Below are 18,034 nucleotides of genomic sequence, written 5' to 3'. Positions count from 1 at the left end.
ACATTAATGAATAAATTATATCATGAAAATTATATTTTATAAAAAATAAATAAATAAAATAAGTAATTAAAACATAAGTTTCCTTATTTTTCTTTTTTTCATCCATTGATCTTAAATACTTATGGGGTGCCGATGGCGCCCCCTTTGGTGGCCAGCGTTTCTAGCATTTGCCCACTGCCTACGCCACAGGCGGGTAATAATACCACCAAGTTTAGTATGCTAATAATATATATATATATATATATATATATATATATATATATATATATATATGATGGCCCGGCACCCCTAGCATTTGCCTATACTGCCTATGCCACAGGCCGGCCCTGATCAGCATTTAGAATATTGACCAATCACAGCATTAACACAGGAAACAACAAATGTGTGTTTTTGCTCTTATTTTATGTATTTTTCTATCGTTCTTATGGATCCATGGTGTATGGATTTTGGTTTTGGACCATGGGGTCCAAAACCAAAATGAAAAGTTGAATGAAGAAAAAATGTTTCATATCCCCAGAAAGAGTAATCTTTATACTAAATAAAAAGAGAGATTTTTCTTACATTCCCACATGCAGTTAAAGGTTTTTTTGGATTTCCAGAGACTATCACCCAAGAACCAATACATATCTGTGACTAATCATTAGTGATGTGAACAGTCTATGTTCATAGCTCTAAGCTGATCACATTACAGGGAGCTGAGACTAAGTTATTTACTGAAGGACCAAATATGTTCCAGACCCAAACACACATACATTTAGAGGAGCTGGCATGTCCACCAGATATGATGTATAGCAGATCTATTTCTATATTATGAGAAAGTAGGTGGAGCTATATTAATATACCATATTTACCTTTCCTATCTGATGGAGTTCCTGACATATTGGAAGCTGAAATTGGAAAAAAAATAATAAGTGCATGTGAAAATCTACACATACCACCCAATTATCAATATCTCAAAAAGTATTCATCTGATCAAATTAAAAATGTACAGTGTGTCTGTTGAATTTTTAACAATTAATACAATTGGAACAATTGGTAAAAATTTCAGGAATATTTGAGACCAAAGTGTGTGGGATGTCCTGAATATGTGTTTAAATGACCCCAGTAGAGATGTTAGCTAAATGCTAAATGCTCTTAAACACTACATTGAGCTCAGGTATTTGATGATGAACACGCCTTAAGGTGTAAAACAGCTGACACGCTGTTCCTAATGTTTCTAAAGCTGTGGTGCATCTAGCAACGTGTGCAGGGGTCAGTGCTGCTATGGAACAGCAACCACACTACAGTTCCTCAGCAGCTGCCACTGAACAGAATGTTCAGAGAATGTTCTCACAATCAGGCCTTCAATGATGCTTCACAGCTAAAATTAATCCATGTACCCTTCGTTCTTTGGTTATTCCGTTTTAAAACCAAATCAAAATAACTAATAAATGGTGTGGTTATTTTGTTTTACTGACTTAAAACCAAAACAGAAATACAGAAAAAACAAAAATCGGACAAGCAGCGTTTTTCTGCTTTAAAATTAAATCATCTGTTTGTGTGATATTTGGATACAGTATTTACGGCCACACAGAGGGGACACACAGGGGGGCGGACTTTTACTCCCGGACAAATAAAGGAGCCACACATAAGTCACTTTACCGATAACTGGTGAATTGAAGTGTTATTAATACATAAGTAAAAACCAAATTTTAAAAAATGGATGTTACTAAAACATTCACATGATGTGATTAAAGGAACCAAAGGTGGTGTAATGAATCTACTGGTGCTCTTCGTTTCTAGTGATCAACTTCCGTGTGTGTTGACGGCTGCCGTTAGTGGCTAGTGGTATTATAATGTGCAAAATAAATATGTTTTACTGCCCTTAAAATAGATGTCATGGTTTTTGCTGAATAAATAATTTTTATTTTTATGTTTTGCTGAAATAAACCTTAACAGGTCGAGTGTGTGCGAAGGAGCAGCGGACTTCAGTTCTGGTCCAGTTTGCCATTAATATTTTTATTTTTCAACAGAAAAACACTGCTTATCTGGTTTTGGATTCTTCTGTATTGGTTTTAAGTCAGTAAAACAAAATTAACCACACCATTTATTTATTATTTTGATTTGGTTTTTAAACAGATTAACAAAAGAACAAAGAGTACATGGATTTGATAACCCATGTTCAAAACAACCCGCCATAAAAACAGTTTCTGACAGGCTGTCACTCTGATCAACACTAAACAGTCAAAGAGTGTCAGACCTGTTTCTGTGAAATAACCCTGGAACTAAACATAACAACCCTGGATCAACCTGTCACTGAGAATGTTCATGTACATACTATTTAATTAGAATGTTCTCCTGCACTACTCATCAATGCACGACTGCACTATTATCTTATTCTTGTTAAATTTTATTATTATTTTTTATTTATTTTTTTATACTATTATTATTATTATCTTGTTATTTTATTTAGTTTTGCACATTCTAGTCTAACTACAGTTTATATTTATGTTTATATTTATTATTATTTTTTCTAGTTGATGTTTACACTATTAGAGAGAGCACAGTTCACCAAGTCAAATTCCTCGTGTGTATAACATACATTACTTGGCAATAAAGTTGATTCTGATTCTGATTACAATTCAATCACGATTACAGTGACCATGACGATTACAATTATTTTTTATCCTCAGAATGTCATTTACAATTACATTCTCAATTACTGAGCCTGAAATAAATATTCTATAAAACTTAACCATCCTCTTGTATTAGCTTTCTGTTAGCATCTCTAATGATAACAGGTCCTAAATCAGCTGTAAAATACACAAAGCAAATATCTGTCATCTAATTTCTTTCATATCTATCGGTTTCCTTGTTAGGCTTCTTAATAAATTCAAATGTAGGTATTGATATTTTTGGTGTGGGTCAGTTTACCCCTCAATTTATTTTTTTTAAATGGTAAAGTGTTGAATGCTTGATATGAAACATACTTTATATATTGTTGATTACATATGTGTAGAACTGTACATAGAACTGTAACATTGTTCCACAGTTTTGTGTTAAAATGTAATTGACAACTTTTATAGAATTGTCATGGCAATTACAATTATAAAGTCAATTATCTGAACTCAATTACAATTGAATTATGATTACGACAGTAACAGGTTGGTGTTTGATCAGTTGCATAACTTCTTCTTCTCCTTCTCCTCCTCAGTGTCTGGAGAGAGCCATGAAGTTCTCCTTCAACGAGTTCCACCTCTGGCACCAGCTGGGCTTGTCACTCATGGCTGGGAGGAAGGTGAGCTCATCCTGCCTCATATAATATATCACACACACAGAGACACAGCAGACGTCCATCCTGTGTCTGTGTGCAACAAATACCAGGCTGTGCATAGGGAGGGAGGGGCAGGATGACCACGGTCTGCAAGGCTTACACTAGGGCTATGTCTGAATAGTCACGGGGTTAAGGAAAAGGAGTTAGGAGACTTCCTAAAGGAGTTAGGAAAAGGCCGTCACGTTGTTTTGACAATCAGAAGCACTTCCACTACTTGACTTAATAATCCCACGGTGGTGAAAAAACTACAAATTTCCTAAAATAGATTAAAAGCACATTTATAACACTTTCCACTGTGCCTCTAATTGCTGATATAATCTCAAATATCACAAATGCTGTGTCCGAATTTTCCCTCCTATCTCCTTTCCTATCCACTGTTCCTTCACCCCCAGAAGTGTTTAAGTGGTGGCCATGATATAGAGAAAAAGAGACTCAATGCTTCCTTTTTACCTCCTTTAGCCTAGGAAACACTGATGCTGGATAGGAAAGCAGATAGGATGGACTATGCAGATGCAGCCATAATATATGTGTTAGATTATTATTATTATTATTATTATTATTATTATTATTATTTAAAAGTTGTTCAAGGCATATTATTGCATTGGTAATTTACATGATCTCCATCCTTTTTCAGTCTTCGTGAGTTTCCATGAACGCTCTGATGTGTGTGTCCCTTTAAATGTTGTCGCTGCAATGAATTGTGGGTCAGCATTATGTGATCTCCTTTGGTAAAGGAAGCATCAGTGTTTCCTAGGCTAAAGGAGGTAAAAAAAGGAAGGATTGAGCCTCTTTTCCTCAGCTTTTAAAGAATGTGAACGCTCCGTATCATGGCCGCCACTTAAACACTTCTGGGGGTGAAGGAAAAGTTGCTAGGAAAGGAGATAGGAGGGACTATTCAGACACACCCTAGGGTGCTTTCACACATGCCTCTTTGCTCCGCACCAGGCTTTGCTTACTCGGATACTCCAGTGTTTTAGCGATAAGTGAAAAGTCACTGGAACTCTGGTTCGGAGCAAACAAGCGAACTCTGGTCCTCTGAAAAATGTAGCTTTTGGTTCGGCTCGAACGACCACCACACAGCCACACACACTAATATCCATCCATCCATCCATCCATCCATCCATCCATCCATCCATCCATCCATCCATCCATCCATCCATTTTCAGAGTCACTTTGTCAGCACACAAACATTTACTCACTCCTTTGTGTATTTTCCCACGTCATTCATTTATTTCACTCATCTCTGTTTCCTCAAACTGCTCACATGATCAGCGATGGCTGCACATTTATGACTGCTCGGTTTTATCTGCGTATATATTCTCATATCTTCACACGTTACACATCCTTACCGGTAGTTACCGGTGACATGACGACTGAGCGCACCGAGTCCATCGGACTATATGTGTGACATCACACAAAGAGACAATCACAGGTCACACTATTGCTAACATTAAAGCTTTCAGTGTTCCTTTAAAGCTGCAGGAAACAGAAATATGTAAATATGTAAGGATTGAAGAACTCCCTCGTTAAGGCCTTTTATTGATATGAGAATATAAAATGATAAAAACACATGCATGCTTATAGAACTGGGCATTCTTAAAGCCTTGAACCTTTACCAAATGCATAAATAAATGAATAAATAAATACATGGTGTATACACCTTCAAAGCTTCATACAAACGAATGATTTTTACATGATTTTGAAACTTAAAATACTTGTATATAAAATACATAACATAAAATAAATTACATAATTTTTTAATCTAATTAATTCATTTTATACACCCCTAATATATATATATATATATATATATATATATATATATATATATATATATATGCACACAGTATATACTGTATTGTAGGGGTGTCTTGATATAAATTATTCACTCAGATACCGATACTGCATCATTTTGTATTGGATACGATATCACTGATCAGCATTAATTCTTAATCCCTGTATTAATTATTTTGTGGAATGTCATAAAAGTCTTGATGAAGTGAATTTTATCAAACAGGGAACAGTAGTCAGCAACAGTATTATTAACCAATGGGTGATATACATTTTAACTTTAAACAGAAGAATATTCTACAATAGAAAAAAAAAAAATAAATTAAAAAAAAATATATATATATATATATATGTATGTATATAAATTAGAAGAGCCTGAAAAAAATCAATAAAAACAATATTTATTATACTGGCTATTTTAGATGCATTCCGATCTGATACTTGTTTATTTTTCTGATAAAATGACACCCTAATACAGAGATGGGCACGTTTTATCACAGCGGGGACATAAAAATGTGAGATCCGAGGGTCAAGTTATTGCATTCATGTCAGCATTTATAATTATGACCAATGAACATTAATACAAGAAAAAAAAAAAAACTAAGGGTTTGTGTGTTTTTGGAGTCATTTTGTTTATTTTTTTTTGTTTTATTTGAGCGTTTCTTTTCTATTTGTTATCTTGTGTGTTTTAGTGTGTTTTTGTATTTCTTTGTTATTTTTTGAGTGTTTGTTGTGTTTTGTATTTTGGTTGTCATTTCTGTTTTTGGAATCATTTTATGTATTTTGTTGTAGTTTTGTATATTTTTCTGTCATGCTGTGTAGTTTTATTGTCGTTTCATAGGCTTTTTTCTTATTTTATGTGGTTGTGGAGTCAATTTGTGTTGTAGGAGTCATTTTCTTGCATATTTTTGATATTTTCTATAGTTTTAAGTTATTTTCTGTATTTTGGTGTTCATCCTCTGAGATTAAGCCCTAAATATTGGGTATTTCTCTGTCATTGTGTGTGTTTTGTTGTCATTTTGTATTTCTTTGTTATTTGTTTGTGTTTTTGTTGTTGTGTTGTGTGTTTTGGGAGTCAGTTTTTGTTTTCGGTGTCATTTTATGTATTTTTCTATGGTTTTGTATAGTTTTACGTCATTCTGTGTACTTTTGTTGTGTTTTGTATGCTGTTCTCATTTTATGTGGTTTTGGAGTTAATTTGTGTTGTAGGAATATTTTTTTTTTGTGTATTCTTGTTGTTTTTTTTATAATTTTTCAGTTATTTTCTGTATTTTTATGGTCATCCTCTGAGATTTTGGCATAAATATTGGGTATTTTTCTGTCATTTTGTATTTCTTTATTTGATTGTGTTTTTGTTGTTGTGTTGTGTGTTTTGTGAGTCAATTTGTGTATTTTAGTTGTCATTTGTGTCTATTTATGTTGTAGGTGTCATTTTTTGTGTATTTTTCTATAGTTTTTCAGTTATTTTTCAGTATTTTTAGGGTCAGCCAGTTTTTGGCAAAAATATTGTATATTTTGTGTGTTTTTTTTGTTTGTTTTTTTTACCCCATATATACAGTATATAAACACATAATAAGTAGAGTGCAGTACCTCCCCTGTGGCTGTGATATGAAATCATTGATACGACTCACCGCATAAAGTAACACGTTCAGATGAATGAGAACTCTAGAAATAGGCTCTGCTCCCTAGAAGGAGAAGATCCGCTTCTATTTAGGGCCGTGTGTGTGTGTGTGTGTGTGTGTGTGTGTGTGTGTGTGTGTGTGTGTGTGTGTGTGTGTGTGTGTGTGTGTGTGTGTGTGTGTGTGTGTGTGTGTGTGTGTGTGTGTGTGTGTGTGTGTGTGTGTGTGTGTGTGTGTGTGTGTGCGTGCGTGCGTGCGTGCGTGTGTGTGTGTGTGCGTGCGCGTAAGCACATGCTCCATTAATGATTGACCCACATGTATAATGTGACAGTGTATCTAAATGAGTCTATTAAAGCTGTGTGAGGAGAGTTGATACGTGTCTGATGAACCCACTTAAGAATGATCCGGGTGGTTGTGTGACACATGTGTACATGAATCACTTTGTCATCAGTTGTGTGTGTCAATGTGTGTATTTCTCCAGGGAGTTGCTGCAGTGTCTGCTTTAAAAGAGTGTGCCAGGATGAGACCTGAAGACCCTTCACTGCCACTACTGGCTGCTAAAGTCTGCATTGGTCAACTGCACTGGGTGATTACACACACATTTAATTATAATGATAATGATAATGATAATGATAATAATTATAATGATAATAATGATAATGATAATTATAATAATAATAATACATCAATTCTATATAGCGCTTTTTTGGATGCTTTACAGATTTAAGGGATTATTCTTTCACTCCACATACACACAAACAAACAAAAGTACCATTGCAGATGACAACCAAAATACCCTAAAAAAGACTCATAACACACAAACGCAAACATATTGAAAGAAAAATGCTCAAAATGACTCAAAAAGCACACAAAACAACAAATAAGTACACATTATGTTTTTAAAAACACATAAAACAGTTATTATTTTTATTAATCGGTATATTCTTCTCTTATTTTGTGTGTTTTTGTTGTTGGTATTATTTAAATTATTCTATCTCAGTGCTTGTGTTTTTGGTGTTGTTTAGTTTCTCTGTTATTTTGGTGTATTTTGGAGTAATTTATTTATTTTTCTCATTTAGTGTGTCTTTGTTGTCTTTTTGTGTGTTACTGGTAATGAGTAATAGTATTTTTCGCTCTCACTGTGTGTTTTTGATGTTATTTTGTTGTCGTTTGTCTGTTCTTTTTATTATTCAATGTTTTTTTCTCTTCTTTTGTGCTGTTTTGTTGTTGTTTTGTGAGTTGCTGGTAATATTTAGTATGATTATAATTTTTAACATATTTTTAATGCTTTCATTTGATAATTTTCCTCGCTCTCTCTTTTAAGTGCCATCGCATACCCCGAGGGGTACACGCACCCCCATTTGAGAAGCACTGGTTTAGATGCTGCTGTTGTTGCGAGGATGAGATGAACATGGGTGAGGGTACGTCAGAGAAGAGAAAGGGGTCAGAGATTAGAAGAGACGAGTGGAGAGAGCACATCTGTCAGCAGCTGGAGATCATGGCTAAGGAGCTTATGTGTTACACACAATGAGACACTATGGCCACAGTGCAGCAGGGTGGCATCACAATAACGTCTAGACTTATAAAGTCACACACGTCTCTCTGATTTCAGCACTTCTAGACAGAGAAGCACCAGAATGTCATCATTGATTCTTTATTATTGTCTGACTTTTCTCTTCGTGTAGAAACCACGTCACCATTATTATTAGTGATGTACCAGTAAAGCTGCTTTTCTAAATTCCTGAAGAGCAGTGATGCAGATGTGGGATTTCTGCCCGACAACAGTGACATGTTGTTCTTTTACACCATTCAAAGGAGGGACAATCATATAATCCTCAGAGAACAAGAACAGTTTTTAATACATGTGACATGGCTTTGAAAAAAACTGGAGACAAAGGAGTGACTGGAGGAGCTGGATCTGCTGCACGAGTGGTTCTCAAATGGGGGTACATGTACCCCTAGGGGTATGTGATGGCACTACAGGGGGTACTTAAGAGAGAGAGAGGATAATTGACAAATGAAAGCATTAAAATATGCATTTTTTAATGTTTATTTTTAGTTGAAAAATGTTATTAATACTAAATATTACCAACAACTCACAAAATGGAACCAAACTATCACTGAATGTACATATTATTTAATTTAAATGATCAACTACGCACACTCTTTAATGTAAATACTGTAAAAAGATAACACCTCATGTTCATTATCCTTTTGCACTTCTCACCACTGCACTACTATCTTATCTTATTTAGTCTTGTACACATTAGTCTTTAATTACTTGTTTATGTTTTGTTAGTTGATATTATTATTTGTTATTATTTAATGTTTACGTTGTACAGAGAAAACAGTCTACCGAAGTCAAATCCCTTGTGTGTTAAACAATAAAGCTGATTCTGACAACAAAAACAAACAAAATAAGAGAATAACACACTGAATAATTAAAAGAACACACAAACAATGACAAAACACACAAAATGATGCCAAAGACACACTGAGAAAAACTGTTAATATAACCAACAACACACAAAACGACAACAAATGAGAGAAAGATGCACAAGATGAATACAAAATACAATAAAATAACAGAGAAACATGCAAAACAACATAAGAAACAACCAAACAACTCCAAAAACACACACACTGAGGGAGAAAAATTAAAATAATACAAACAACACACAAAAGAAAAGAAAAACATACTGAATAATAAAAAGAACAGACAAAGAACAAAATACAAACTGACAAAGAAAGGAAAATACTATTATCAGACAGTTACATCTTCAATTATCCATGTTCAATTACAACTCAGTTACGATTACGACAGGCATTTTTTCCAATTACAATTAATATTTTTCCCCTGAAATTCAATTACAATTAAGTTATCAATTACAAAAGTTCAAATGTATTAATTGCAATTACTGAGCCTGAAATTAAACATGTTGTGCCTTATGATAGACTTATCTCAGAAAAAAAATCTACAATTTTAAATTATTTTGCATTACCTCTGCAATTTGAGTGATTTTCACATTTTTCATGTCTTACTGGATTTTCACCCCAGTTTAAGTAATGTCATCATATTTAACTAGTTTTTTTTACATTTTTATGTCTTGTGATAGTCTTATCTAAAAAAAAAAATCCTCCATTTTTCTGTTGTCATGCCTTACTTATAAAAGCAAAAGAAGTTCCAAAATGTTTGCATTTGCATGCCTTGGCATTTTTTATAGAATTTTATTAAAAAAAAAACCCAGGTTACATCTAAATAGTTTGTTTTACAGTAAACAATGATTACAATTGTTAGCATGAGAGCAAAATAGAAAATCCAGTTTTTGAGATAAACAACAAACACCATTGTGTGTGTGTGTGTGTGTGTGTGTGTGTGTGTGTGTGTGTGTGTGTGTGTGTGTGTGTGTGTGTGTGTGTGTGTGTGTGTGTGTGTGTGTGTGTGTGTGTGTGTGTGTGTGTGTGTGTGTCCAGTTGGAAGAGGCTGAGGCTCTGTCCCACACTGTGGTGTCCATGGGAGAAGAAGCAGGAGAATTCCTGTCCAGAGCCTACCTGGCTATGGGACTCTGTAACAGTCTACAGGCTTCTGATGGTAATTATTTATTCAACTGTATAATGAGATTTATGGAGGGAATATTAACACCATTATTGTCCTCGGGGTCAATTTCACCTCATTCAATGCTTATCATTCAAAAAATAATCATTGATTTAAAAGATCTATATCCTGCTATTTTAAGACCTTCCAAAGTGAACGACGGCCACATATGGTTAATATTTAACATTTGGCAAAAAAAACTACTAATTTATTAAGAAATATTAATTATTTTATTTCAAACAGGAAGTTGAAATGTTTTCTCTGGAGCGCCGCCTCTCCCCGTGTGAGTGCCGCCCATTTCATGACGTAGCCCTAGAGCCCCAGCAAAGCAGCATGGGCAACAAGCACGCATGCCTTTAGCTCCGCAGAGTGGGCGTGTATGTTCACTGTGGAGGCGCGGCTTCGGCAGCAGGCACTTCCTGGAGTTGATGGTTTATAATGCTTGTGACATCACTAGCATTTGAACCGCTGGTTTTTCAGAAGAGGGCGGAGCAGCAGCTCAGAGAGCTGATTATTGAGGATTTCTCAGAGATGCAGGAAGGAAGCCCAATAATACTTTTTGATAAGGAATGAACGATGTGACAAAGTTATAAGCTGAAAGGTTGATTTAGCATGCTATAGGACCTTTAATTGTTTTGCTTTATATTTCATGACTTTTCCTAATTTGATAAGCATAAAATTATCATGATATTTTGTTAATGTGCTGGACACATATTGCACGCATTGGTGTTCCGAGGGGTCAATTTGACCCCTAGCTGTTTTAGCTGTGTGCATCTGTGTGACCTACTACTCACACCTGCCAAAGCAGAACTGATATTTTCCGTGCTGTGGAAAAGATCAGAAAATATTTTGATTAAAGGCTTTTAAGATACACTAAGTCTAAAACTGAAAGTTTGACCTGATGGTGGCGCTGCAGGAACGGTCACATCATAACTACAACCAATAGGGTTCATAGTATTGTGTTCATTAATGTTGTCAGTAAATCTGAATAGATTTGAATGAAAACTATTCAAAATAAATGAATTCTAATTTTAAAATGTGTCCTGATGGTGGCGCTAGAGAACAGCTCAAGGTTTCATTATCGAGGGCTTATTAATGTATTCAATAAATAAACAAAGTGTCTGACACTTGGTCAAAAATATCCCTGGGGTAAAATGTGTTATATTGTAATATTGGAGGATAATAGGAGGGTTAATAAACAACAAGTGCCTGTACTGTTCAACAACCATATGTTTATGTTTGTAGATGAAAATCACTTCTATGTGAGGTTCAGAGTCTGTTGTCATGTTTCATATTTAGACTGCTAAATCTTAAAAAACTAACGTTGAGCTTCATTTGATTGTTTCTCCTTTTCTGCAGCAACCCTGAAAGCAGATCGAAATGAATTCAACAGAAAAGCTCTCACAGCTTTGAACAAGTGGGTTTATTTCATTTAGTGTTTTAAATGTCATTTGTGTCTCTGCTTGTTTAGAATATGGTATATACATTATTGGATGAAAACATTTTTGCCATGATTTTGTAAGGTTGTTTCTCTTCCTCCTTCCCTGATCTTTTAATTGAACAGCTCTGACGTCAAATGAAAAAAGTAGTAGTATTTAAATGTAAATGTAAATTTATCTCTTAAATCCTAGGGAACAAAGAAAACGCTGGGAAAGACGTGAAACTTAGCAAAGTAAATACACAAAATGATTCCAGAGACACACAAATTGACTGTAAAATATACAAAAAAATAAAAAGACTGAAACACACGCAAAAAGAACAACAAAAACGCACAAAATGGATCACACGGAGGCCCTGTACTACAAAGTTGGATCAGTATATCCTGATATCTCTCCATTAGCTTCACCTAACCAAACATTCTCTGTCACAGAGCAGCTGTACTATGAAGCAGGATATAAACACGTTCATTTAACCCAGGTGATTTCAGCCTGGCTACATCAAAGCCCTGTATTGCTATGGTTGTTAGCGACTCCACTGTTATGCTATGGTTGTTAGCGACTCCACTGTTATGCTATGGTTGTTAGCGACTTAACTATTATGCTATGGTTGTTAGCTACTCCACTGTTATGCTATGGTTGTTAATGACTCCAATGTTATGCTATGGTTGTTAGCGACTCCACTATTATGCTATGGTTGTTAGTAGGGATGTAACGATTAATCGTAAGGCAGTTAAAAATCGATTCATAGGTACCACGGTTCACATCGATGCTCTGTAAATTGAATCGCAGTACTTTTTTTAAACAGCAGAGGGCGCTATATATTAATCCTTCCAGATGCGGACGTGACGGGCGGAATCTGCTACTACTTTCTTTCTGGCTACCATTTACTGTTAAACATGCTCATAAATGATTCCTTACCCCTTTAGCACCGAAAGAATATCTGTAATATTACGTGAATATCTATAAAAGTCACGTTTTTCTATTAGCTCTGTCTGCTAGCATAGCTTCTCTTCTTCACTGGTGGAATAACTGCATGCCAACCGACCACTGGGTTACCAGCGCCCTCTGCTGGTCTAAACAAATATCTGACGTAAATACAGTAAAATGACTGTTTTTTTAAAAGTCCAATTGTTAAGGCACAAAATACATTTGCAGTTGCACTTTTAAAAAGAAAAATAACTATTATGCAGTTTTGAATTGTTTACTATAGAACCAGAATTTAAATTAATAGGTATCTTCTTCATTTGTATTATTTCTTTATGTATTTCATTCAAGATTTATTTTTAGTTAAATTGCATCATTTTGCATAGTTTATCAAGGGATTCTTTTGACAATGAAAAATAAAAGGAAAATAGTACAGCATTTTTCAGTCATTTGTCAACATTCCCATTTTGTAAAATAAATCGTGAGAAAATCGTATCGTGAACCCAGTATCGTGAATTGAATCGCATCGGGAGTTGAGTGAATCGTTACATCCCTAGTTGTTAGCGATTCCGTTGTTTTGCTATGGTTGTTAGCGATTCGGTTCTTATGCTATGGTTGTTCGCGACTCCGTTATTATGCTATGGTTGTTCATGACTCCATTGTTATGCTAGGGTTGTTAGCGACTCCACTGCTATGCTATGGTTGTTCGCAACTCCATTGTTATGCTGTGGTTGTTAGCGACTCCACTATTATGTTATGGTTGTTAGAGACTCCACTGTTATTCTATGGTTGTTAGCGACTCCATTGTTATGCTATGGTTGTTAGAGATTCCACTGTTATCCTATGGTTGTTAGCGACTCCATTGTTATGGTATGGTTGTTAGAGACTCCATTGTTATGCTATGGTTGTTAGAGACTCCATTGTTATGCTATGGTTATTAGCGACTCCACTATTATGTTATGGTTGTTAGAGACTCCACTGTTATGCTATCGTTGTTCGCGACTCCACTGTTATGCTATCGTTGTTAGCGACTCCACTGTTATGTTATCGTTGTTAGCGACTCCACTGTTATGCTTTGGTTGTTAGCGACTCCACTGTCATGCTATCGTTGTTAGCAGAGCAGCCTCCTGTTAAAACCCAAACAGGGAGAACATGCAAAAGGCCTTTGCGAAACCAAAACTCATGACATATTATCTAGAATAAGTAAGGATGTCCGACTATGTGCTAACTGACGTTAGTGAGCATTATTAGCATAATGATGTAATGTCACATATCAGGTTTTATGCAAAAAAAGTTTGGATTTTCCACCCTTGCTGACACTATTGTGGCCCTTCCCTCCACAGAGCTCATTCATTGGACCCCCAGGATCCTCAGATTGCGATGTACCTTGCTCTGCAGCTCGCACTCGTACGACAGGTACAAGAAGAAAACAATACAATGGAAATGTGTTCTTAATTGTTCCCAGACAACATCTTTGTACGTTTCACCTGTGTGACAGGTATCAGCAGCCATGGAGCCCCTGCAGAGCGCTTTGTCTCTGCGTGGAGACGACCTACACTCTCTCCACCTGCTCACCCTGCTGCTAAGCGCCCAGAAACACCAGCGCCACGCTTTGGACACTGTCGGCCTGGCTCTCAGCCAGCACCCTGACAACTTCAAGTAGGCACACACACACACACATACTATGGGGGGGGGATCGCTTCTAAATTCATGCGCACCAGTCTATCGAATGTGCAAAAGAACGCGTACCCTGCGTCTGCACGTCTGGGTGTCTGATCTACATTTTCCATAGACTTAGAATGGGTACACAGACACAATGCACAAGTCACGTCTGCATGAGTGCTTGCGGACGTGTTAATGCGTTAACTTGTTAACATGTCTGCACACCTACGCCACACCTGGATGTACACCTAACAAACATAAATATGTTTTGATTTTATTTTAATGTGATTTTGATTGCCTAAAGCGTGCGGACAGATGTTGATATAAATGTCATATCCACGTGTGTCTCCAGGATCTCTGTTGTGAAGTTGTTCTCAATGCACACAGGGGGGCAGACGTCACCTGCTTGGTAATTGATCCTCTTCCACAGAGCATTTAAATGCGTTTCTTTAATTCCAGTATTCACACGTTCAAAAAGCACATTCTTTGATTTGCTCCACCTCAGGTGTGAGGATGCGGATTTTCATCTTGGAAAAGTTTCATTTCTTGTTTGACCTCAGTGGGCGTGGCCTCCGAAACAGGAGGGCGTAACAAGTTAATGACGATCAAATTCAGCCACCAGATTTATCATTTGTGCACTGGGAATGTTCCAGTGACGTGCCGTGAGCACTAGGGTGGGGTAGGCAGGGCGTTGAAATCGAGACCACCAATGACAATTTCATATGTTTCTGCTGGCAAGTGTTAATCTAACAAAATCAACATTGTAAAACACCATTAAAGAAACATAAACAATTATTTGATATAGCCTCCATATTCTCCCAACAAGATATATCTCATGACACGGCAGAGCATCCGTTGTTTGTGTTGGAAACACAAAGAAAATACAGAACAGCCACAGTGAGCCGCATTCACAAAGCCAATCCTTCCTTTTATACCATTCACTCCATTCACTGTGGAAGGTACCAACAATGTTCTGACATTTCCTTTGCTGAAGGTCTGGTAGCTCAGGTGTTGGTCTCCCATCGTTTTTCCTCAAATGAAAGTTTCTCTATCGTCTCTAGCGCTGTCATCCTGCCTGTAGTGTTATCCCGCCCACTAGCTAAAGAACGTAGCAGCGGTCACGTGATATCAATTCACTAATGCACTGTGAACGTACGTATAGCATTTAGCATAGCACGGTTACATCCAAAGGCAGCGTAGAGAGCTGCCTTTTTACGTAAATGGTTTTCATCTTGGGGAACTGACTGCGCATGTGCAAACACATAAAAACACGCTATTGGAACAGAGGCAGAGCAGCAATGTGCTTTTGGGAGGGGGTGTGGCCTCCTCCTGCCTTACAGCGGAGCAAGACTTTTGCAATGTCTCTGCCGTACCAGGAAATAGTGGTGTTGAGTCATTTGGGCTACGAAAAGCACAAAATGCTGACACTTTAAAACTTATAAATACTGTAAGCTATCGGAAATTGAAAAATAAATTATAATTATATTATGATTAAAACAAATAATCAAAATGTAAATTCACCCTTGTGTAGACACTGCTTTCCCTGACTGCACATCACTGGAATGATCAGATATTAATGTTTCATAAATCACACGTTGGTCCTGTCATATGACCAAATGTGATCTCAGATTTTCCACCTGTTTTTATGCAAGGTTGATAAATCAGTGCCATTTACTTTGCAGACCACACAAATTTAGAGCGAGGGTCGCATGTGTCCCCCGGACCACCAGTTGCCCATGTCTTCTTTAGACGTGTCGGGGTAGAATGTTGCAGCACCCTTTCCCCTTCTGGCCAATTTCTCTTTAACACTGAGTGCTGTCATGATACACATGTTAAAGTCCAGTATATGAGACATGCTGGGCCACAGAATGATCAACATCACTCAGAGCCAGGAGGTCCACTCACTATGTTTTGTCGTGTAAACCATAGAAATAAACAGGAGAATGGATTCGACCCCCGCGACAACAGCTCAGCCCTGACCACCATCTTACCAGGGGCTAACTGGACCACTATCACATCCATCACATTTAAGAAGCAATGTATGAAATAACAAGTTTAAAGACTTGCAGCGTGTTAGTAAATAAAAGAAAAGTAAAAAATGTAACATTACACTGTATTACTGTCCTATCTACCTTTTCATATTTACACTGTAGATATGAAGTCGTTTTCAACCTTTTCAGCCTGTGACCCAGAGAGCAGGGACCCCCACTGTAGCTGAAGGTGGTTGAACACGGACATGAACATTGACGAACAGTCATGTGGAGACAGGACCATCTATAAGGGGGAATAAAGGGGAGAGATTTTTGGGGTCCATCCATAAAGTCAGTAAAATGATGGTCCATTGTTCTATGAATCTATGATAACCACATTTATTTATTCATCTGAATAATATCCACTGTTATCCAGGAACGTTTAATATTATTTGGGCCATAGTATGTAGTCATATTAAAGATGTTAATCCTTGTTTTAATCACAAATATAATGGGTACAACGTGACCAAAACTGGTGGAAAAAATGGTGAAATGGGATTTTAAAAACCACAGAAATGTGTTAAGAGTTGCAAATTAGAGTGGAAAAAAACATACTTAAAAAGTGGTTAAAAAGTGACAATATTGGAACATTAAGTTTAACCTGGCAAATAACTGTCATCACAAATTGCATGAAATATGGTGAAAAGAGGTTAAAAGTGACAATAATGGGTCAACATATTTGATATTAGGAGGAAAAATGGTGGAAAGGGTTTAAAAGTGCTGAAAATGTCTTGTAAGTGGGAAAAAAAAAAGGTATTGAAGTTTGATGGAGAAGTGGCTGAAATAGGAGTAATGTAGCAGAAATGCATTAAAAGGAGCAAAAATATGGCAAGAAAAAGTGGTTAAACTAGGTTAAAATATAGCAAGTTTGGTGTAGTTGCAGAAAAATAGTAAAAATAACCAAAAATGGGCTAAAATTGTTGTAAAAATATTCTAGTTTCTTAAAAGCATCTGGCGAGCCCCCACCCCCACAGTGTCTTATGACAACAAGGTTGAGAACCCCTGGTGTAGAGGATATGATTGATTGATTGATTTAAAAGTAGGTAGCAGTTGTTAGCAGTGCTCACCCCATGATGTTTTCTGCTTTGAAAAACATTTCATAAAGTTGCCATTTGGGGTCAGTGTTTGCCTCCACGGTCCCAGTACAAACCAGATCAGATGAACCAGAGGGAAACAGAAAACCAGAACATCCACGAGAAGAAAGGTTAAGGTGGGAATGCGAGGCTGTCAGGTTGAGGAGGAAAAAGCACAGATGGGGCGGGAATATGTGAGGAAGGCCAATCAAACGCGTTCATACAGAAAAACAAGCACACACACAGACACACACACACACAGATACATACACATACACATCCTCCATTGAGACACTTGACTGCTTTGACCCATTTAGGAGCTCTTCTCCTGGCTCAGCCAATCACAGCCCTCCTACCACTAGAAATCCCCATCGCCTTGGTAACCACCAGTTCATTTAGGTAGAGTGAGTGAAGAACACACCATTACCTGTCCAAGAACTCATGAAAATTACAAGTATGTTTAGTATTCTCTCTACTTAGAAACCAGATGATCCTATTGGTGATTAGAAAGTAGCCTCTGCTTGTTTTTGATCTTTTATTCACACATTTATCCATGTTTTAGGGTTTGATGCTGTGTGTGTGTGTGTG

The 18,034-nt window shown here is 36.7% G+C and overlaps 1 protein-coding gene across 1 annotated transcript in view; it reads left to right on the top strand.

The window, feature by feature from the left end:
- Positions 1–18,034, top strand: part of LOC114476342 (tetratricopeptide repeat protein 7A-like) — a 77,523-nt gene that overhangs the window by 41,843 nt on the left and 17,646 nt on the right. Inside the window, exons 10-15 of the mRNA XM_028467775.1 lie at positions 3,194–3,277; positions 7,205–7,309; positions 10,198–10,315; positions 11,678–11,735; positions 14,025–14,097; positions 14,180–14,340. Of these exons, the coding sequence (XP_028323576.1) occupies positions 3,194–3,277; positions 7,205–7,309; positions 10,198–10,315; positions 11,678–11,735; positions 14,025–14,097; positions 14,180–14,340 (599 nt within the window). The remainder of the gene's footprint in view (positions 1–3,193; positions 3,278–7,204; positions 7,310–10,197; positions 10,316–11,677; positions 11,736–14,024; positions 14,098–14,179; positions 14,341–18,034) is intronic.

Source organism: Gouania willdenowi, chromosome 15 (assembly GCF_900634775.1).
Source record: "Gouania willdenowi chromosome 15, fGouWil2.1, whole genome shotgun sequence".
In the NCBI taxonomy this organism is placed as follows: Eukaryota; Metazoa; Chordata; class Actinopteri; order Blenniiformes; family Gobiesocidae; genus Gouania; species Gouania willdenowi.
This window is presented reverse-complemented; position numbering and strand designations above follow the sequence as displayed.